General features: G+C 49.6%; 2 protein-coding genes across 10 annotated transcripts in view; one reads left to right on the top strand and one right to left on the bottom strand.

Annotated features, from left to right (window-relative positions):
• NEDD4L (NEDD4 like E3 ubiquitin protein ligase) overlaps positions 1–15,928 on the top strand; it is an 83,805-nt gene extending 67,877 nt beyond the window's left edge. For 7 of the 9 annotated variants that reach the window (XM_059847761.1, XM_059847763.1, XM_059847758.1 and 4 more), the window contains 18 exons: positions 41–160; positions 803–1,000; positions 1,402–1,479; positions 2,828–2,882; positions 2,972–3,028; positions 6,721–6,779; positions 8,075–8,140; positions 8,661–8,890; positions 9,505–9,626; positions 10,489–10,559; positions 10,662–10,757; positions 11,781–11,854; positions 12,831–12,891; positions 13,190–13,249; positions 13,725–13,832; positions 14,133–14,229; positions 14,508–14,580; positions 15,542–15,928. In XM_059847761.1, coding sequence (XP_059703744.1) covers positions 41–160; positions 803–1,000; positions 1,402–1,479; positions 2,828–2,882; positions 2,972–3,028; positions 6,721–6,779; positions 8,075–8,140; positions 8,661–8,890; positions 9,505–9,626; positions 10,489–10,559; positions 10,662–10,757; positions 11,781–11,854; positions 12,831–12,891; positions 13,190–13,249; positions 13,725–13,832; positions 14,133–14,229; positions 14,508–14,580; positions 15,542–15,644 — 1,728 coding nt within the window. In that variant the 3' untranslated portion in view covers positions 15,645–15,928. The remainder of the gene's footprint in view (positions 1–40; positions 161–802; positions 1,001–1,401; positions 1,480–2,827; positions 2,883–2,971; positions 3,029–6,720; positions 6,780–8,074; positions 8,141–8,660; positions 8,891–9,504; positions 9,627–10,488; positions 10,560–10,661; positions 10,758–11,780; positions 11,855–12,830; positions 12,892–13,189; positions 13,250–13,724; positions 13,833–14,132; positions 14,230–14,507; positions 14,581–15,541) is intronic. The other 2 variants (XM_059847762.1, XM_059847759.1) reach the window with 1 other exon arrangement.
• Positions 14,699–22,486, bottom strand: part of ALPK2 (alpha kinase 2) — a 47,020-nt gene continuing 39,232 nt past the window's right edge. The window contains exon 12 of the mRNA XM_059847752.1: positions 14,699–17,307. The gene's annotated coding sequence lies outside the window, so the exon portion shown is untranslated. The remainder of the gene's footprint in view (positions 17,308–22,486) is intronic.

The following is a 22,486-nucleotide window of genomic DNA, read 5'->3' as shown; positions in this document are numbered from 1 at the left end:
AGCGTTTGTGACGTTTGTGACCTGGCTTTGCTCTGCACAGCTCGCCGAGGACGGCATGGTGGGGCCGGGCACGAGCAGCAGCAACCACCTGAGCGAGCCGCAGATCCGGCGGCCCCGCAGCCTCAGCTCGCCCACCGTCACGCTGTCAGCGCCGCTCGAGGTGAGCCCTGCCGGCTGCTCCTGCTCTGCTCGCTGCATTGCTTCTGAGTCTCTTTCCAAGGAATTCCAGGTGCCGTGGACTGATGTTCACTGTGGCGTGGCTAAGGAATAGCTGAAGTGACTCCCTGCGCAATCCAAGCCTGTGTGTGTTTGACTTGTGGTGGTGTGGTTCAGACTCTCGTCTCACCTACTTGTGGCTGTGCTGAAGAGAGCCAGTTCTTCAGATTTCCTCTTCGTGCTTAAGAGTTTGAAGAGCTGTGGCTCACACAGCCTTGCACTTACAGGCTTTCTTGTAGATGAGTTATATTGCCCCTGAAGCACAAAACACTGCTTTTGTCTTTTCCTTGGTAAAATGAAATGTGGACATGTCCAGGGCAGATGCAGAGGAAGGTACAATCAGGTGTAAATACTGGGGACATTGTCATTGCAGGGGAAGGCACGGAGCACCATGTCCTTTACAGCAAAAGACTGGGCATGTTAGAAGGCACAGATAGAGCAAGTTAAGTTCTACTAAATCAGTCCCAGCATTTAGTTCTGGTATTAATTCCATGTGGAAAGAAAAGCTATTTGCTGTGAGGCCGGGTTGGGTTGGTTTGGCAGCCCCGAGTGCCGTGTGTGCAATGGCGCCGTTTCCTCCCCGCAGGGCATGAAGGACTCTCCGGTGCGCAGGGCGGTGAAGGACACCCTGTCCAACCCCCAGTCCCCACAGCCGTCCCCCTACAACTCCCCCAAGCCCCAGCACAAGGGGGCCCAGAGCTTCCTGCCCCCAGGCTGGGAGATGCGCATCGCCCCGAACGGCCGCCCCTTCTTCATTGACCACAACACCAAGACCACCACCTGGGTAAGGGCGCTCCGGCCGAGGCCCCAGGGCCACGGTCCCATCTCTGTCTTCCTGCTGCATGCCCCTGTTTCTGCATGGCACTTGTCTTTGTGTTTTTAAGAGCCAAAAATGTGCGTGTGGATGTAAAAGGCCTTGTAGAGTGCAGGCATCCTAAGAACAGGCCTGTGGTTTTTGAAGCATATCCCTGGACATAGCACACATTTAATGGAGTCAGATCTTACATCACCCTAAATCACTCAGCACTGGAAAATTCATTGCACTGTAGAAATCCTAATAAGGCATGTTTTGTTGTATTCTCCGAAAAGAATAACTGTAACGTAGGAGGATTTCCAGATAAGTCTGCCTGACTTTGCAGATCTGCCTTGATCTGTTGGATTTACAGTTGCATTCCTGTGTTCCAGGAGGATCCACGGCTGAAGTTTCCGGTGCATTTGAGATCCAAAGCGTCTCTGAACCCCAATGATCTGGGCCCTCTTCCTGTAAGTGATGCTGTGCCTGTGTTCTAACCTACACCTCCTGTCCCAGGGCTCTGCTCTGGGCACAGGCTGCTGCTGCTCTTCTTGGAGGCTCTGGAGCCCTGCTGTGCCCTGGGGCTTGCTCAGGCCCTCCAGAGCCAGCCCAGAAGGCTCTAACTCATGGCCTTTTTTTGTTCTACTGAAGTGTTGAGCTTTGCACACTCTCACCTGGGCTGTGTCTGACTGTGCTCTTAGATAATCATAATCACTGCTTAGGAAAAACAGAGCAGATTGTGCCAAGCAAGCTCTATCCGTGCACCAGCATATTCTAGCATTTAGAAATCAGAATACATTTTGATTTTTTCAATGTAACCTCCATCTTTTGCAGAGCAAATCATCAATTTAATGTCAGAAGTTTTGTCATACTTGTAATCAAAGTATAATGGGGATTTACAGACATGTCAAATGCAGAGCTTTGCTTTGTTTTTAAAATACTCCAGCCCTTAAAGGTAGAGAGTAGTGTGTGAAAGCTGACACATTCCTGGTCACAGCAGCAGGAATGCTCTTTGGCTTTCGGAAGCAGCTGTGCTCTTGCAGTTATCCAGGTACACGGGGCGTGTGTTACCCTTGGAGGCACTGAAGGCCCAGTTACAATTTGCTCTGTTAACTGCAAGGGGTGAAACATGCACTGAAACCAGGGTAGCCTGACCTGTCACTAGCAACAGATTGTTAGTAACAGATTTCACCTCAGTTAAACCTCCTGCTTTGGAGCGAGGTTGGGATGGCTACAGAATTTAACACAAGTTTCTCCAACAAGACTGAAGTGAAATAATTTCTCCTCTGTATTTTCTGGCAGCCAGGCTGGCCAGCATTGCCTGTCCCTACAGCCTGCCATCCGCTCTCCTTTCTGCACTGCAGGCGCCTGGGACGTGAGAAAAGGGAAGGGATGAAAAGGGAAGCACTGAGGACTAGATTAGGACATTCTTGTCCCACTGTACAGGGAGCCTGGGTTACACATTTACAGTAAGTAACCCACATGGCTTTCAGAAGGAGGAGCAGAAACTTTCCAGCTAAGCCACGATGGACCATCTGTTCTCTGTGATTGTTTGCTCACAGAGGAAATGGGTGGCAAGAGGTTTCCACTATGAAAAGTATTCCCTGCACAGCATGCAGTCACCTATCTAAGAGCTAGGTCTGAGTCTGCCTGCATTTGTGGCCTTGCCATCATGTATCTGGTCACTGGGGTTTCCTACCTCATGAGCATCTTTGAGACAAGTCCGGTAGGTGTGAGCAATGCACTGCTTCAGGCTGTGTGAGACTGATACTATTTCACTTACTCTCTCATTTCTTTGTCTTTATTTCCCATTTCCAGCCTGGCTGGGAGGAAAGAATACACCTGGATGGAAGAACATTTTATATAGACCATAGTAAGTAAGCACTCAGGTACTAGAGCAAATAGACAAAGGGAGGTACTAAGTATTGAAGTGAAAGCTTTGTGATTTTACTCTTCATTTAGGAAGCCAGGTGTTGATATGTGGAGACATTGATACCAGAGACTTAGTGCCCTCCTACGGTACTGTACATTCACTGGAAGCTTGCTTTAATTGGCTCATCAAGCTTTGTCCCTCTCTGACTTGTGAAGCATTAACATTTCCTCTCTGTGGTTTATTTTGTTCTTGTTGATATTTTGGATTTGTTGTTGTTGTTGTTGATGATCCCATGGCTTATTTGCACTTAATAAATTAAAATATAAACTAGGAATAGAAAATAAGATGAGAAAAGATCCTGTAGCCACAGCTCCACACATAGGCAGTGGAGCAATTAGCACTGAGAAGTACTTTCCTCTGCTTTCAGGTCTGTGGCAGTGCTGATTCTGATCTTATTTCCTATTTAGAGCATGTGAAACTGCACCAGCCCATTAATATCCTCCAGTTCTGTTAGTGGAGTTTTAGTGTAAGTGATGTTTCATTGTAGATTTGTCTTCCTAGAGCATCTCAGAACTGCTGTGTGAGTTTTGTTGGTGTTTGGAAACAAAACAGCCCACAAAGGCTGGGCTGGGTCTTCTTATAATAATTTCTTCACAGCCATAGCTAACTCTCATAACCATCAGAGGAGCGTGCACAGAGAGTTAAACCTGAACTTACCCGTGTTTGACAGAACTAGGTCTGTCCCTCAGTATCACAGACTCCCACGCTCGGCCTTGGAGATGACAATATTAAGTCATTGTTAAAAGACTGCCTCTGAAGTAATACCAATTTTGAAATGGTATAAATAGTTTTAACTAAACATCAGAAATAATGTTGAGCACCCGATGAACCTCTTCCAAACTTCAGTACAGAGCTATTCTCCTTTATCCCTTCTGTAATTGTTTTTGCCAACAGAGATCTGGAAATATAACTATGGCCAATGATTCTAAACTGCTGCCACTAAAGAGTCACAGGATAAAGGTGTCCCATTTAAAACACCTGTGTAACTGCTGAGCCTCCCAATCTTTTAAAACTCTTTAATTTTTCAGTCTCCTAAAGCTATTTGAGCATGTGTAAGTCTCTAAAATGGAATGTTAAAGTCATACATTAATTAGAATTCCTCAAAGAATTTGTTAGGAAGCAAAATTTATGTGCATCTGAATTCTCCCTCTAGTCTCTTTTGATCTGAGTGGATTTAGCTTCTTATACAGCATTTTTCACAAAAGTTCAGGGAAGCTTTTGGTAATGCTGCCTGTTTCCAGCAGATGTCCCTTTGGTCCCAGCCTGGTGCCTGAGCACTGCTGTGGTGGCTGGGCTGGGGGCCTGGAGGGCCAGGGGCTGTGCCACTGCCAGGACAGGAAACCAGCAGGACAAGTCTGACAGAGTCAGCTGCTGGTCAGGTCCTGCTTCCCTGCTACGTTTTGTACCTCTGCTGCATAGTTCTCCAGTGCTGTTTGTCCTATTTTTGAGCTGTTTTTCTCATCCCTGGGAGAAAGTGCCAAAGTCCCCTGCAGCCAGCTCAGCCCCTCTGCTGTGCACAGGGCCCAGGAGCACTGAGTACTGATGCAGCACCCCCGTGTTACTGGTACCAGAGGCTGGGGGTGACAGTGAACCCCTCTCCCTGGCTCCCTGGGCTCTTACCTTCCACGGACACTGGTGTTCCCTGCACACTGCTGCCATTCCTGGGAGCCTCCCAGGAACGTGCTGTCTACCTGTTGGAAGGGATCAGAAGGGAAAACAACCATTCTGCAGCCGTTTTCTGAACCAGTGACTCACGGACAGGGGGGACGGATACACTGAATGGGCTCCCCTCAAAGTCTGTCCACATCCACCTGCACATGGTGATAGTCACAGTATGCATCAGTGATTTACACAAGGAATTAGAGGGAAGCACTCCTTAGTTCAGCAGGAAGCAGCAGGGCAGGAGAGGGGAGAGGGCCTCACTGAACTGGGATGGGAAGTCAGAGTGAGTCTGGCAAATGGCCACTGCAGTGTGCAGGAAGAGGCTGGGGAAGGAGAATTGCAAAGTGGTACTCAGAATGGGAGTAATTAGCAGAATTTGGGTTGAAAAGGGCATGAAAAATACCATCAGCTGGTCATGAGCTATCTCACCCTGTGATGTATTGACAGGAGTGCCTAAATCCAACCTGGAGTAACCCTTCTGATGCCACCAGCACTGGGAATGTCTGGCTGTGAGAATTCTGTATCTGGTAGGGGGGTCCCAAACTTCAGGGAAATAGTGGCCCCGTTGGAAAGGAGGGAGAAGAGGGAATCCTCAAAGGCCTGAGAGCCTGCTTTATGACAGACAATTGTATTGGTGGGAAGACTCAAATTTTTGAAATTTTTCAAAATGTTGAGACTTTTGAAAATGTTCTTCAAAAAGGATGAGTTTGCTATTCACGTCCACTTGGGATAGGACAGAGAATCCTGAGCTACAGTTCCAGGTGAGCTGGTTCATGCCAGACCCTTGTAGCCCTGGAACACCATTTTTAATATGGAGTCCCTGTAGGACTCTGAAAAGAAAGTTAGACTGAGATTTGTTGGTGTCATCACACACCCTGAAGTACAGAGAGCAAAGAGCTGACACCTCTGATTCCCCAGAAAACTGGCACTGTGGTTTGTGGCTGCTGGTGCCAAGAAGGTGACCAGAGAACTTTGTGGAAGGGAATTGCAGTGTAGGGGTTGCAAACAGAAACGGTGGGGCTGGGGGTCCACCTTGGCAGCAGCTCTGCTCCCTGCATCTCTGGGGTCTCTGGAGCTCAGGCTGGCAGCCCTCCAGCATTCCCATAAGTGATAAATAGCTTTAAGGTGTGAAGGGAAATAAAATAGTCTTTTACTATTAAATTAACCAATAGATCAAGTGTCTTGAAATGTGCTTGCAATCATTTAGAATTTTCTCCAGTTAACATTTGCTGAATGGCACCTTTCAGATCCCAGTCCCTCTTAAACCAGCTTGGGATTTAAACTTTACAGGGCTTTTCCAGTTCTAGAGACATGGAAAATGCAGTCCTTATTCCTGATCCCCAGTTCCTAACCCAGAGCAGTGTCTGTAACCAGCAGAGGGATGGCAGGCCGAGGGTGACCAACACCTCGCCATTGCAGGTGGCACCTGGGGTGGGGTTTGGAGCATTGTCTTATTGTTGCAACACCATTGTTTTGTTGTGATTCTGTCGTGTTCAGAATCTTGGGAGGAGCAGCTGTCTGGAGGCAGGGAAGGGGAGTCCCACCATGGTCCTGTAGAACCTTTCCTGTCATCCTCCTGGTGCTCTTCAAAGCTGTAGATGGAAAGAACTGGGCTGTGTTGTGCCACTGCCAGCATCTCCATTGGTCACAACTGGGTGATTTTCTTGCACCAAAACAGGACAGTTCTGCCTCCCTTTACCTTCTCATTAAATCAGAGTCTAGGAAAAATGTTACTCCCTCCAAATCTAGAAGTATGATACTTCAGCTGTCTGTGCAAAATTTCCTAAGTAACCTAGGGTGTCATTGCCAAAAGTTCTGGGTTCCTTTTCCTGCAGGCTGTGCATCTCCAATCCCAGCCCACGTTCAAATGAACATGTTCACTCACTCCTGCAGATGTTGCCATCAGAGCAGTGCAGGTTCCCTGGGTTCTGGGGTAGTTCTGTGTTTTTGAGTGAATGTTTTCAACTAAACAGTGTTGGAGCTGGGGAGGGTGGGGACACACGAGCCTTTGCTAACCCTGACAGACCTGAGCAGTGCCAGGGAGAAAAAAAAACCAACAGAAATTCACAGCGTGGTACCAGAGAAGCCATGGGATCATTTCTTTTGTTATTTGCAGATAATAAAATCACCCAGTGGGAAGACCCCAGGCTGCAGAACCCAGCCATCACGGGCCCAGTAAGTACTGCTGTGGGATCTTCCATGAAGTGCCCTGACTGGGTACAGCTGGAACAGCAGCAGGCCCTGCCTGCTCCCCACATCAGGGGTGGGCAGCCTGGGGAGCAGGAGCTCTGCCAGTCCACTTCCTAAGTCAGAAAAAGCTGGGAATGTCACACCCAAGCTCTGGGCAGTCTCCCAGATTGTCCAGGGTTTGGGGTGGTGGAGAAGTGCTCCTATTTACCCATTTCCTGGGTCATTACTGACAGTAGGATTTTACTGAGCTGACACACTGTTCTTTTGATTTTGGGATCTGTGGGCAATGAAAAGCTCTTTACACTTGGGAGGAGAGAGGTGGGCCTATGTAGATTCAAAGTGTGAAAAAAAGACCAAAAATAAAGGGTCTGTCAGTTTAAGAGACATGAAGCCTCCTGCAGATAAACAGGGGTTTCAGAATATCAGCCTTAGAAAAAAATAAACACAGCATTTTACTTCAGTATCAAATTTTAAAAATATCAAAGAGTGGTTCTTTGACTTCTGCTGGGTTATGCCAGTTTATGCCATTTTATGGTATTCTGAGGGATCAGGCTTCCAATCCCAAGATGTTTCCTGGTGCCATGTGTACCTTTTTATTCTGCATAAGTCCTTGGGACCTTTAAGAGTTTCAGGACACAGCAGAGGAGCCTGCTGCAGGGTTAAATTGCAATTGCTTGGTAATAATATCAGTAATAGTCACTTTCTGACCATAGTTGCTTTTGGAGGGATTTACTGATTTATCAGGCATTTAAAACTGGAGATCCTCACACACAGCACTGTGCAAATTGCTAATAGGCCTCTCCCCAGAAATGCTGAGCATAAATGAGAGAGACTATTTGAGAAAGTTTGTTTGAAGGAAATGAAATTGTCACGGTCTCCTTGAGCAACTGGCAGTGGTTTGTTTGTTGGTTTTAAGAGAAAGCAGGAGCTAATCAGTTTCACAGAGGCACTAAGGGTTCATCTGAACACTTCCAATAATATTTCTGGTGCCATGACAAACAGAATTACTTCAATTGCATCTCACATAGTGTTTAAATAAAGGAAACACATAGAAAGATTATTTAATGGCTGTAGTAAAGTCATATTAACATCAGTAAAATGATCAGAGTAAAATGCTGTCATGTTGTGGGATTTTTAAATCTCTCCTGGCTGCTGTGCCTCATGGGTGGGTTCGGGGGAGCCCATAGCACAGTGTGTGGGTCGGACATCCCTTTTGAATGCTGTGGGGTACCCAAGTGCTGAGTAGCAGCAATGACACATCCTCCCACTGCTCCCAACAGGCAGTGCCGTACTCCAGGGAGTTCAAGCAGAAGTACGACTATTTCCGCAAGAAGCTAAAGAAACCTGTGAGTAGAACCAGCTCGGGGGCTGCAGGGCACTCCTGCCAGCTCACTGCATTGTGCTGCTCCTGGGGGCTCAAGTAGGAGCCAAAAACCTGCAGGGCACTCCTGCCAGCTCACTGCATTGTGCTGCTCATGGGGGCTCAAGTAGGAGCCAAAAACACGAAGCAGAGTTTGAATTTGATGGGTTTCCCAACAAAAAGCTTTTCTAAATCTTTAAGACTCACATTTTTCTAGATAAATGCAAATGCCCTTAAAATAGAACACAGTCAATCTTTCTCCTTTTTTGTTTTGTTTGTTTGATACTTTTCTTGTCATTTCCATCAAATATTTACCATAGAAGTCTGCAGCACTGTTCTGAAGTGGCCCAGTTTCCCCCGTGCTCTCAGCCTGTGAACTGGGAAATAAAACCATGGGGTACTGGAACACCAGGTTTCTGAGCTGGCACTGGGCTGTTGTCAACCAGTAATTTACCCAAAGACATTTCTTGAGACTAACAAGGGTAACCTAATCTTCTTTCACACAGGCTGACATACCCAACAGATTTGAGATGAAATTACACAGAAATAACATTTTTGAAGAGTCCTACAGAAGAATCATGTCTGTGAAGAGACCTGATGTACTGAAAGCCAGACTCTGGATTGAATTTGAGTCAGAAAAAGGACTTGACTATGGAGGTGTGGCCAGAGAATGGTTTTTTCTCTTGTCCAAGGAGATGTTTAACCCTTACTATGGTCTCTTTGAATACTCAGCAACGTAAGTGTCCATTAAATATTTGTATTCTCAAGGGATGTACTTTACATTTTGCATAAGAGGCAAAGTTGCTCTGGGCAGAAGTAGCTCCTTCCTGGGGTGCTCTGGGCAGCCCCACTGCCCTGTTCCTGCTGCCCTTCAGAGAGCCTCTGGAATTCTCCCTGAGAACCCAGAAAACATTTCCACTGCTCAGACAATATCCAGGGCAGCAAAAGTGCAGTTTTTGAGGCCAGTAATGCTGAAGGGACCAATGTGACAGAAAAGCCCCTTTCCTCTGCTGCCCAGAGCTCCAGCACTGCTCAGAACACAGGTGTTCCCAGGCAGTGGCCTCCCAGAAGTGTAAAATGGGGGCTGCCCAGCCTTAAGATCTTGGAGCAGTCTGTTAGTGCAAGGGGAGAGGGTGTCTCTTGCTCACAGTGGGTTTGGTTTGCTGCTGGGTCAGCCCTTCAGCCCTCAGTGGCTCCGTGGTGGGGCAGACTGGAAAGGACTTGGACACAGCCCCATGGCGCTGTTGAAGGGACATGTCCCTAAGCACAAGTTATTTATTAACATATCTGAGTGTGTGCTTATTTAAAGACTTGGTGCTTTAGCTCTTTTTTTTCTTCTCCCCAAAAAAGGGACAACTATACACTTCAGATTAATCCTAATTCAGGTCTCTGTAACGAAGACCATCTGTCCTACTTCACGTTCATTGGCCGGGTGGCCGGCCTGGCCGTGTACCACGGGAAGCTGCTGGACGGTGAGTCCTGCTCCTGCTCTGCTGCTGCCACTGGGCTTTGGGGAAGGAAATGCACCTGCTTGAGAGCCTGGGTCCTGGGGACAGTCTGGGACTGGCACTCTTGAGCCTTAAATGGTGATTCACAAAATTACAGTGGCTTACTCAACAAGTGAGTTTCATACAAAGTTTTGCTCCTCTCTCCACTCAAGTTAAAACTCTAGAGCCAGCATGAGCATGGTCTCTGGAGGAGAAGCATGGAATTTGTATCAGTCATTTCCATGCAAACCTGCAGCCAAGCTAGGGGGGTCAAATGCAGCATATTTTGATATGTAAAATTATTGCTGAAGAATTTAATTACAATTTCTGCTGCATTTTGAAATCTCACACCAGGCAGACATTACTGATCAGATTTTCCTGAGCACTGGTGCAGAATAGGAAACAGAGGAATCCTGAGCAGAGGAAGGTCAGCAGCCTGGTTTTCAGGCAGCTCCTTGGAGAGATTTTCCTGAGCTTTGGTGCAGAATAGGAAACAGAGGAATCCTGAGCAGAGGAAGGTCAGCAGCCTGGTTTTCAGGCAGCTCCTTGGAGAGAGGAGCAGTGATTTTAAATGGGATAGTGTGCCTTGAGCCCAATTCCCCAGCTCTCTCTGCCATTAACGTTAGGGTGGTCAGTGGAGTAGGGTAGTTAGTGGATAATTGTAGAAACTGAAAAATTGGGCTTCCTGTGCCTCAATAAACCTGAGCTGCTATGATGCTGTTGCAGTTGCAGGACTTAGAGTCAGGAGGTAAGAGGAAATGCCAGGGGTGCTGCCCTCAAGCAGTCGTACCTCTGTGGAATGTGCAGGTGCAGAGCAGGGCACGTAACGCTCCCCTCTCTCTCGCAGGCTTCTTCATCAGACCTTTCTACAAGATGATGCTGGGCAAGCCCATAACGCTGAAGGACATGGAATCAGTGGTAAGCCCCCATTGAACCCGTGCCAGCACTCACAGGCCACGGGTTTCTGCAGCTCTGCACGAATTGCCCATTTTCAAACTGCCTAATTGTGATCTGCCCCAGGATAGCGAATACTACAACTCTCTGAAGTGGATCCTGGAGAATGACCCTACAGAGCTGGATCTCATGTTTTGCATAGACGAGGAAAACTTTGGACAGGTGTGTAAAGGTTATTTACATCTTAGAACTGGCTCTTGCCAACAAGTACCTCAGTAGCGAGCAGAGCCCCGTGGTGGTGAATGCACTGATCAGCCTTCACCTCGCTGGGTTCCCAGCTGGGGCTGGGGGTGCCACATTCCTGCCAGGGAGCCACAACATCTCTGGGACAAGCTGGAAATGCAGCTGAGTAAAACTCTTGCAATGAGGAGGAGTAAAGGTGTCCCGCAGTCCAGAGGGACACGGTGCAAGCCCAGGGACTGCTTGGCTTTCTGAGGTCAAAGGTGTCCTCAGAGGAGAGGGGCAGAATGGTGCCAGGGAGGTCCTACAGCCGCAGCTGCCAGGTTTAGAAGGGTCACAGTCAATGGGTAACTTTTGCCATTACAAATAAAAATGTTGTAGACATTAAATTAAATTCATTTGCTTAGAGGCTTTTATGACCTTTTTTAGTGTCTTCCCTTTGTTTACTTCAGAGACCTAGATCCTGGCTCCAGGTACAACTGGACCTGGGGACTAGAGGGCCTTTTATAAAAACTTACTTCAGCAATTCAAACTATGCACTCAATGTCCTGTCAGAAACGTTCTGATCCACTTTTCAGTGCATTTTTTCCTGAAGCAGCATAAGGTTATGGATTACATGGAGAACTAGGGAGAGTATTGAAGCCACAGAATAGAGAGTTTTTGTAATATACTGGTTGGCTTCGGCAGTTTCAATATGTGATTTAGCTTCTTTTATTATAAAAACTTATAATTTTGTATATGTAAAGTACGTACTTAGTGGTTATATTTTATATAAATATATCATTTTATTATTATAAGTAATAATTATAATAAAATTATTAGTAAATGGCCAGCTTCTCTGCCAGTTTTCTCTTCTGCTAGTGCAAGTTTGTTCAAAAGTGTAAATCAATTTACTAATGATTTCCTGATACTGCTTGTAAAATGCTGCTCAGGGAGAGTGGGTTCTGGGAGAAAGTCCCAGATGTCCTCAAATAACAGGAGGTTTTTTGGTCTTCTGAAATACAGACATATCAAGTGGACCTGAAGCCCAATGGGTCTGAAATCATGGTAACAAATGAAAACAAGCGGGAATACATTGAGTAAGTACCCTCATGGAGCATGCCTGGGGCTAAGAAGGAGCAGTTGTACTTACAATTGACCCTGCTGCAATTCCTGTCCTTTGTACTGCACAAGAGCGTCAGGGATCGCTGGGAAAAAAAAAATCTTACTGTTATCACTGGCTATATCCAGTCAGACATAAGAACAAAGAGTAAATTAAATTACATGCTTTGTTCTCCTGAAATTCCCCCCGTGGAAACGTGCATCTCCAACATCTTGCTCAAGTTCAGATGAGCCACAAGGTGCTCTCCAGCCTGACCCTCATCCCATTGTCCTCCTCTGCCAGTCACAGGCCAGAGCCAGGATTCCAGTGCCAGCATTCCTAGCAAAAATTGGCCACATCTGAAACTAGGTTTTATTTTCAGCTTTCCCAGTTCTTTTGCCTACCAGGCTGTAAAATGCTGAATTCACTTATACCTGATGGCATTTTAAATCAGGGCCTTTTCCAAAGTGAAAGACATTAAAATTGATACATTCACACAAATTAGGAATTCATTTCCAGTGCCTGGACCTGGACCAATTCCATGCTTGGAACTGATTTTTTATGCCTGCACCTGTGAGGTGTTTGTGCTGTGGGTGACTGGTCCTGAAAGCAAGGTGTCCCTTTGATGCTGCAGTTTATTTCTTTATTTATAGGTGAGATGCTGTCCTGACAGCTCTCCTCAGAGCTTGCAGACTTTGCTGGGAATTTTTAAATACTCAGTGCTCTGGAAGAATAAAATGTCTGCTCCTACAGGAGCAAAAATATTCCCACTGTGATTTGGTCACAGTCACTGGGGTTTTTGGTTTGTTTCTTCAAAATTCCATCAGTCACCAGCAATAAATTGGAACAACTGGTGAAAGCTGAAGTTGTAAATGACAAACTGAAAGCACTTGGGGCTGCTGAAACCTCTGAACACTTGGCTGAGACCTGCTAATGAGTTTGTTTTCCTGATGGGGTTTTGTTTCTTTCTGCAGCCTGGTCATCCAGTGGCGGTTTGTCAACAGAGTGCAGAAACAAATGAATGCCTTTCTGGAGGTGAGGCTCTTCAGCTCCTTTCTTTCACAAAAGTAGGGATTTTTTTCGAACACAGATTTCTTACCCACTGGTGTCTGTGAAAAGGGAGCAGGGAGCTTGGCAGGGAATGCAAATAGAATACTTACATTTATGCTTCTTCAGTTTTATCTTGTCTAAGAATATATCATCTTCCCCTTATGAGAATAAGGTCATTCTCTTTCAAGTTTAATTATTTGAGCTTGAGGTAATTAGGTCATTGATGTTTTTAATCAGGATTTATGTGGGATGAGAGTTTTAACTTTGCTCTTTTTCTTTTTAGGGATTCACAGAACTGCTTCCTATTGATCTGATTAAAATTTTTGATGAAAATGAACTGGAGGTGAGTCAATTTGGTGCCCCAAGCTGACAGTTCTCTGACAGATGTGCCATGTTCTGGGCTCTTCCGTCATCCATCCCTCTCCCTAAGGGAATGTGCAGACACAGCTGTCTTGCTCAGAGTTGGAAATTAGATGTTTCTTCCTAATTAATAAATCTATTCTTGACATGCAAAGAACTGCACTCAGGGAGGTGGTTGAGGGTGTGCCTCTAAAGCCTGGAAGTAGCTTGGTGGATAAGTGCCATCATGCCCCTGCCAGTCACATTTGAGCCAAACACGTGGAAGTTGCTGTCATGTTATGGCAGTGTGCAGCCATTGTCCAGAGACTGGAATACTCTGTGGAGAAGCTCTGACTGTCCCCTGTGTGTGCATAAATGACTGAAGGTCAGAGCCCTGAGGGGCAGTGACACCTTGTGCCACCCCGTGAGCACAGGGAAACGCACACTCATTCACATCCCACCGTTGTGTTTCCCTGCAGTTACTGATGTGTGGCCTTGGTGACGTGGATGTCAATGACTGGAGACAACACACCATCTACAAAAATGGTTACTGCCCAAATCATCCCGTCATCCAGTGGTTCTGGAAGGTAAGACTGGCCCCACCTCTGACTGGTCCTGTCAGTGAAAGTTATTGCCCTTTTCTGCAATCATTTTTCTTCATGCAAACTGCTAAGAATGGGGGTGTTGTGCTGGGGGCAGGACCTGCTCCCATCTCACTCAGCGAGGGCAGGTGTAGCTCTTGCTAGAGCCGCCCACGGATGGCACCTGGAGCAGAGACAATCCATTGTGTCCTGAGGGTTGGCTCATGCAGGAGGTGATTCCTGCTGCCTTTGGGCTGCTCTTAGGGCCCATCCAGGCCGGGGCTGATGGTGTCCATTTGCCAACAGGCTGTTCTGCTGATGGATGCTGAGAAACGGATCCGGCTCCTGCAGTTTGTGACTGGGACGTCACGCGTGCCTATGAACGGATTTGCTGAACTTTACGGTGAGCTGCTCACGGCAACCCAGCCAGCCCCTGACCCCCACGTAGCACTCGGCTGGAAATGCTGAGCTCTGAGCTGAGCTCCTTGGCATTGTGCAAGCTCTGAAGCCAGCTCACTGGGCTTGGAAAGAAAGAACCCCATTCATGTTGCTTTAATGTACCTGTTACAGGTGAAGAATCCAGCCCACAGCTGATGCCACATTTCTCGTTAAAAAGAATGTCAAGGCAGTCTCTGTAGTGTCCAGCAGTTTCTGTTTCATACGGTTTTCATTTTCACCCAGGTTCAAATGGTCCTCAACTGTTTACAATAGAGCAGTGGGGAAGTCCTGATAAGCTGCCCCGGGCTCACACCTGGTAAGTCACCAAAGCATAAATTCCAGAGCTGCTCCTGCCAGAAGGGCCATGCCTGCTGACCATGCATCAAACAGCATTTGATCCTGTGGGTCCCCAGTGCCTTCACAAACTGAGAAACTGAAGGATATTATTTTATTTCCCATATCCTAGTAAGTGTGTTATGAACTCCAGCAAGTCAGACATCACCAAACAGCCACAAAAAGCCCATAAATCATTGGAGAATTCAAAACAAAGGTATAAGATTATCTTATAAGATAATTTTATAACATAATTTAACCCTGGTTTATAGATTTTGCAGACATTGAAAGCATCCAGTACAAATTTGTCTTGCTCTGTTACATTTCAGGAATGTGGCTTTTTAAAGAAAAATGGTGCTGAATAGACTATCAATACAGATTAGGGGATCTTTGTGTGAAACTAATAATTCTGTAGAATAATGTGCTTTAATTAAAAAAAAACCAACAAACCTGAAAACAAAAGCACAAAACCTACCAAACACAACAATACTACCCTGAACACGCTGCAAAATCAACCCATCCTCTTTGGGTTCCAGTTCTCTGCTGGCTTTTACCTTCGGAAGATTTACTCTTGGATGTTTAATCTTTTTCCCCTCCAGAGAGCAAAGGATCTGTCCTCTAAATCCAGAATATCTTTGCTAAGCTTCAAGAAATCAGTCCTTTGACAAAGATTGTTTTCCATCATCTAAATATAGTGAAGGGCTTTCTGTTGGCTTTTTTCCTCTCCGAAGCGATTCTTAGCAAATTCTGCCTCCAGCTTTCCAAAGGAAGGCAGCACACAGTTACTGGAGAGCTCAGCCTGGGCAGGTGTGAAGCATGCAGGGAACACTGTGGACCACAAGCTGCATTCTTAATCAAGACCCCTAATTATTTATTCTTTTCTAGTTCTTTAAAACGCTGTGTTCCCGTGGATTATTTGAGTGACCCTTTCCTTGTCCTTCCAGCTTTAACCGCCTAGACTTACCTCTGTACGAATCTTTCGAGGACCTGCGGGAGAAGCTCCTCATGGCCGTGGAGAATGCCCAAGGGTTTGAAGGGGTGGATTAACTTGGCAGCAGCCATTCCCTCTCCAAGCACGTTCTGCTGGCTTTGGCACCTGCCCGAGGGACTCGGAGGGCTCGTGGCGCAGCAGTTGCCCGGCGCTGGCTCTGGAGCAAAGCCCGGCAGTGCGGGGGCCGAGCCCCGAGGCTGGGGCTGTCACCTGGGGTGGCCTTGCTGATGTTCCCGCACCAGTTGCGAACTGATCACATTTCAGCAGGACTTACTCTATTTATGTTGTGCCTCTGTAGGCAAAGCCCTTAATAAATATTTTACACAATTTCTAATGGCAATGAACGGAATTAATCATTTTACAGGTATAGTATTACAACTCATGTTTACTTCTTAATTGATTTAAGCATTTTCAGATTTTATTTCATTACAATTAAATATCATATACTTGGAAAAATGAGCATTTTTCTTAATTTCATACCAGACTTTTTTTCAAAGCACGTTGAGCCTTGTTTCCTAAACCAGGAGAGTAGGAGGAAGCTCTGTTGGAAGCTCTCTCTCCACGGGCTGTCTCTCAAAAGCAACTCTCTTCATTAAGCACATCACTGTTGTTCTGTATCCAGAAGTATGGGCTGGATGTTGCATTTTTGTATAAGTACTAGAAGAGTGTCAAGGCACAGCAGAGCCCTGACACTGCATGTCCAGATCTCTGTTCTACTGAAACTGCCTCGTTACTGCCAAGCTGTACATGTGCTACAAAGCATCTGGGCTGGGGCTGGCATTTAGCCTTTTAGGAGAACATGCTGAACCCTGTCATTCTCTCTGTACAGTGATTCATTTGCCATCCTTTCTGCATTCCTGTTTGCAATGGAGGCATTCCAAATGAAATCTGGCACTCTGGAACACAGCTCTGTTCTGGCTCCTGTTTGTGTGCACTTGCTAATGAACCTAATTAACACTGGGGTTGTTCATTTCTAACAGCACCGACTCTGAAGGCACTTTCTGTACGACCTGGTTTGAGCATAAAGTTAATGGGATTTTACTCCTTCCTACTACACATGTCCTTCTATGGTGAATTTGGCTGCTGCTGTGTAAGAGAAAACCCCACCAGCTCCAGACCGGAGCCTGCAGACATGTTCCTCAGTAATTGTTTCTGTGATTTCTTTTTTACTTACAAAGATTTATTTAATATACACTGCTATCTAATCCATTTTGTTACCTATGACATGTTGCATGCCTAATCTATAATGTCTGAGTTGCATCTGTTTTCTGGCAGATTAAAGGTGACAGATTTGTGCTTGCCCCAGTGCAGTGACATGGTGACAGCACTGCTGGAGCAGGGCTGGTTCCACTGACCTGCAGCTCTGCCCCAGCCTGCTCCCCAGCATCCGAGCAAGATGACACCACTTGCCAAAGCAAACTTCCACCTCACTGCCAACAGTTTTTGAGCCCTAGCCTTACCTGCATCCAGCCACGCTGCAGAGCCTGGGATACAGCATCACCCAGCCGGGAAGAAGCCTCACTGCCAGTAGCATTCAGCAGTTATGGTCCTGGTCCTGAGGATGATTAGGGCAGTACTTGAGTGCAGTTCAAGATTTCTTCTCTATTAAATATGCTTCCTGACATTCCTGCCTGACCCTTTCCATCTGAGGAGCGAGTTGGAACGCAAGACAGTGGCTGGCATCAGAGTAGACAGGAATGCCGGACTGACTGCTTGGCTCTGGGGATAGAAGAGATAAATCCAGGTATTCCCGCTAACCTGTACATTCAGCGCAGCTGATTCTAACGCGGAACCCCGCAGAGTCCCGGGAGGCAGGGCCCGGGCGACATCACGGGCGGGCCCGGGCGACATCAGGAGCGGGCCCGACACAGGTGCGCGGGGCGGGGCCGAGGTGATTTAACCCCCGGAAATCGCCCGTCGACCATTTGCTCGCTATGAGCGCGGTGAGAGTAGGAGATCCTTGTCCCTGCTTCCCAGGTGAGTCGTGGGGACTTCGGCTTCCCCACCTCTCCCTCTCCTTTCTTCCCGAATTTCTCTTCTTTTTCCCCCTTCCCTCTGCCCCCAAAACCTCCCCGCCTACCCCCCCCCCCAAGTAGTCCTCCTTCCTTCTCCCAGTATTCCCCTTTTTCTTCCCCATTTTACCCCCTATCCTTGGCCCCCCCAAAAATCACCGCTCCTCTCTCCCCCCTCTACCACTCCTTTCTCCTCCCCGTATTCCTTTTCCTTATCCCCCATCCCTCTGCCCCCCAAAACCGCCCTGCCCACCTAGCCCTCCTTCCTTCTCCCGTATTCCTTTTCTTTCTGCCCCTTCCTCCCCCATCCTTCTCCCCCCGAACTTTGGTAGAGCGAGCCACAGAGAAAGTCGGGGAGAGGAAGGAGAGCATCAGGTCTCACCCGGCAGGTGTCGGATGAGCGGCCCGAGGAGTGTCCCTGTCTCACCCCGGGCGCGGTCGAGAGCGGCAGGGGGGAACGGTTCCCTCTGCCCGCGGCGATCGAGCCCCGCTCCTTCCGCTGCGTCCCGCGGGGGCTCGGTGTCCCCGCGGGGGCTGCGGGGCGGCGCCGTGTCCGCCAGGGGGTGCCCCTCGGGGCCCGTGGGGTCCCGTGCCCCGCCCGCTTCCAGCCGCGATCTAGCGGCTGTGCCAGGGAAAAGCGCCGGCACAGCCCCGGCTCCCCGTGCCGGCCGGAGCAGGAGCGGCAGCACCGGGCTCGGTTCTAGTGCCCGTCCCAGAGCGGCTCTTCCCGCCCGTGGCGATGCCGGTCCCGATCCCTGCCTCAGTCCCGCCTCGATCGTCCGGCCCCGGGACTCACACACCGCCCGCCGAGGAAGAAGCGGCTCTGCCCAGCTTCCACAATAGACAGCGGCAGGGCCAGGACCCGAATCCCCGGGCCCAGATCCAGGTCCTGGCCCCACCTGAGCGCCTCGGGCTCTGCAGTGCCGGGAGCAGCCCCCGGTCCGAGTTTCCGCACGGCACCGAGCGACGGTCCCGCCACGTACTGAGACGAGCATCTACCCTAGAGAGCGGGGCGGGCGCGGATCCGCCGGGATTTACGGGCGCGGGCGGGGCCGGCACAGGTGCGCGAGGCCCCAGAGGGGCTGCGGGGCCTTCGGGGATTTAAACCGCAGGGAGGAGGGGGCTGAGCTATTTGCTCCTCGGCGCTTTTTGGGTGAGACTGCCGCTGACTGGGCTCTATTTCTTTTTCCCTCTATTTTTCAACTGTGTTTCTTTTCTTTTGTATTTCTTTTTCTCTATACTTCTCCTTTCTACTCTCCCTCCCTCCCCCACCCCCTACACCCTCCCCAAACCCCCCGTCCCTTTCCCCCCTAGCCCTCCCCTCTTTCCCCCACGGGCGATTGCCTCCCCCTACCTCCCCCTCAATTCCCCTACTCACCCCTACTCTACACCTCCATCCTCTCCCTCTTAATTCCTCTCTTCCGTCCCCAAACGGGCTCCTCTCTGCCCTCTTTCCCTGCTCCCCTTCCCCCCCGAGTCTCCCCCCAACTGCCTTCAGTCCTTCTCCTTCCTCCATTCTTCCTTCCCCACCTCGGCTGCACGTGCCCCCTTTCCAGGATACCTTCCCCTCGACCTGCCTTCGATCCTTCCTTTCCTTCCTCCACCCTGCCTTCCCCCCAGCCCCGTTCCCCTGCTGCCCTGTACACCCCGGATTCTCCCCACCCGCCCTCTGTCCTTGTCACGCCCCCCTCGACTAGCTCCTCTCCCCCCGTATGTCCAGTCCCCATCTCCTGCTCTCTCTCTCTTTCCTCGCAGCCGCGGGGCTCGGGGTGCCGGGCAATAATAAAGCCCAGAGGGCCGGAGCCCGGCGCCCCCGCCCTCGCTGGGGTCCGCACACGGGGCCGGACCCGCTCTGCGGATCCCCCCATTCCAGTCCAACACACCGCCCGACCCTGCCGGGGCTCCGGCTTTCCCAACATCGCACTGGGGGGCTCGGGGCTGGGGGTCAGGGACGGCCCCCTCATTAGGAGGGGGTCCGAGGGAGGTGGCCGGAGACCCCCTCCTCCTAGCCGGGGCCCGGGGGGGGAGGGTGGGGTGTCTGGCGATATTTTTGTTTGTTTTATTTTTTAATGTCTGTTTACGCTGCAGAGTGACGTGTCCCCCCGGGCCCCGGTCCGGAGCAGGGGATTCCGGGAGGGGGCCGGGGCGGACCCCGTCCGGAGGAGGGGGTCCGGGGGAGGGGTGGAGGGGGGCTACCCCCCGTCCAGGGAAGGAGAGGGAAAGGTGGGAAAGGCAGAGAAAGAAAGGGAATAGGAGGAGGAAGAAGGAAAGGTAGAGGCGGGGACAGGAGGGGAGGCCGGAGCACCTCCTGTCCCGGGCTGCGGAGGCCAGACAGAAGTCTAAAGCCACAACGCGCTCAGACTGAGTACATGGCGGGCGAGGCGATTTCCGGGACTTAAATGACCTCGGCCCCGCCCCGCGCAGCCGCCCTGGGACGCCGGGCACCTGAGCCGGCCCCGGGCCCCGCCCCTGAAGCCTCGCCCCCGGGACCGCCCCCGCCCGCCTCCGGGCCCCGCCCCACAGGGCTCTTCGGCTCCACTCGTCTAAACTCGGACGGGTTCGGCTAATTCGGCTAGTTTCGGCTGCACTCGGCTATAATCGGCTAAATTCGGCTAAACTCGGTTAAATTCGACTTGGTTCGGCTACACTCGGCCATAATCGGCTCTTCGGCTAAATCCGGCTAAACTCGGCTTAGTTCGGCTAAACTCGGCTTCTGATCATTAATTATTTATAATTAGTTAATGATCAGAAGCCGAGTTTAGCCGACAGTGGCCGAGTTTATAATTAGTTATTATTTTTATGAATTATTATTCTTTACCTAATAATTAATTTTTAAATTAAAGAATAAATAATGATTCATTACATAATGAGCTATAATTACTCTTCCCCCCCCCGCCCCCCGGGCTTTCCCTTCCCCTCCCGCACAGCCCGATCTCCCACTCTGCCGTCCCTCCTCTCTTCCCGTTCTCCCCTTTGCTTCTTTCCCCTTCAGCCGCGGGGCTGGGGGTGCCGGACAATAACAAAGCCCACAGGGCCGGCGCCCCCACCCCGCTGGAGCCCCTTGGCGGTGTCCCCATGCAGTTCCCGTAGGGGTGAACGCAGGGGACGCGGCCGGGGCTCCGCTTCCCCCGTCACACGGGGGCGCCCTCCTTAGGAGAGGGTCCCGGGCTGCGGGGGGGCTCCCTCCTTAGGAGGGGGTCCCGGGGTGGGCCCCCTCCGCCCCGCCCCCTTCCCCCGGACCCCCTCCTCCGGACGGGGTCTGCCCCAGCCCCCTCCCGGGGAGCGGAGCGGGGGGGTGGTCCTAAGGAGGAGGGGGTCCTAATGAGGGGGCCCTCCCTGACCCCCAGCCCCGAGCCCCCCAGTGTGATGTTGGGAAAGCCGGAGCCCCGGCAGGGTCGGGCGGTGTGTTGGACTGGAATGGGGGGTCCCGCAGAGCGGGTCCGGCCCCGTGTGCGGACCCCAGCGAGGGCGGGGGCGCCGGGCTCCGGCCCTCTGGGCTTTATTATTGCCCGGCACCCCGAGCCCCGCGGCTGCGGGGAAAGAGAGAGCAGGAGATGGAGATTGGAAATAAGCAATACATAGCAACCCTCACTCAGCTTCCTCCTGTTCTTATGCTCAAACTGTACTATCTAAAGCTGACTTTTAAAAAAAACCCAACCACAAAACCCCCAAGACTTAATGTAAATAAAAGCACAACTTTAAACAACACTTTAAAAGCAACATTAATTCAAACTGCCATACTCATGCCAGCTTTCAGGAGTTAAATAAAAATACAGTTACAAATTAAATAGAAGCTTTTTTAAGTTACCATTTAGCCGAGTAGGAATATTTTGTCAAATGATGCATTTCAGGAAAACTTAATTTGATGAAAAATTCCCAGTTTGGGGTAAAGGTGAGTCAGCCAGTTCTCACAACCCTGTGGCTGCCACTGCCTGACTTTGAGAGAACTCCATCCCATGGTCCCAGCAATACAGTCATTAATCTTTATGCTTTTCAGCAAAATCCTATAATTCACACAATAAGTGCTGCACTATTACACACTGGGTGAAATCCAGGCCCTGCAGAAACCACCAGCAATTCTGCCAGCAGTGCTGCTGTTTCTGTTAGATTTCCTGCCACTGATGACTGCCCAGCGTTCCACCTCTCTAGATTGCTCTGCAAGGCCTCCAGTCCCTTGAGCCCACAGCACCTCCCACTTCAGCATCCTCAGCAAACTCACTGCACTGCACTCCTGCACACAGATCCTGGATAACGGCGTTGAACACTACGAGCCCTTGGAGTGAGACCCAAGCACTCTGCTGGCAAACCACAGCTCTCCTCTTCCTGCAGCACCTGGCCTGGCTTCCAGAGAGCCAAGAGCAGTGGGCCCTGTTCAGCCAAGCTGGCAACCTACCCCACCCACCTGGCTTCTACCTGAAAGGCATTGCCTCCCCTGCACATGTTTCAATAAAACCTGACCAGCACTCTGGGCCCCCTGACCAGCTCCTCAGGGGACGTGGCCAACTGCTCCCTGGCAGTTTAAATTTGCTCTCTTGAAATCCAGGGCAACAACTCTGCTTTTGGTAACTACGCCAGAAAATTTAAATCCAACCATTTCATGGTCACTGTGACCAGAACCATCACTCCTGCCATGAGTCCTCTATTCACAAGCCCCTGTGGCAGAGCACCTTTCCTAGTTGGCTCGCTGAGCACTTGTGATCACTCAACAAACTTCAGGAATTCCCAGACTGCTTGTCACAGCAGTATGGTACTCATGTCTAGTTAAGTTATTCACTGATCCTAAATTAAAATTGGACTTTACATTCCACTAGCACTCAGGAATGTTCTACTAGCATTTAAGAATTGTGAAACATACAATCTTGCCACACAACCACTTAGCTTCAAAC

This window comes from Haemorhous mexicanus, chromosome 5 (assembly GCF_027477595.1).
Source record: "Haemorhous mexicanus isolate bHaeMex1 chromosome 5, bHaeMex1.pri, whole genome shotgun sequence".
NCBI lineage: Eukaryota > Metazoa > Chordata > Aves > Passeriformes > Fringillidae > Haemorhous > Haemorhous mexicanus.
Note: the sequence above shows the minus strand (reverse complement) of the source record. Positions and strands in the feature narration are given on the sequence as shown.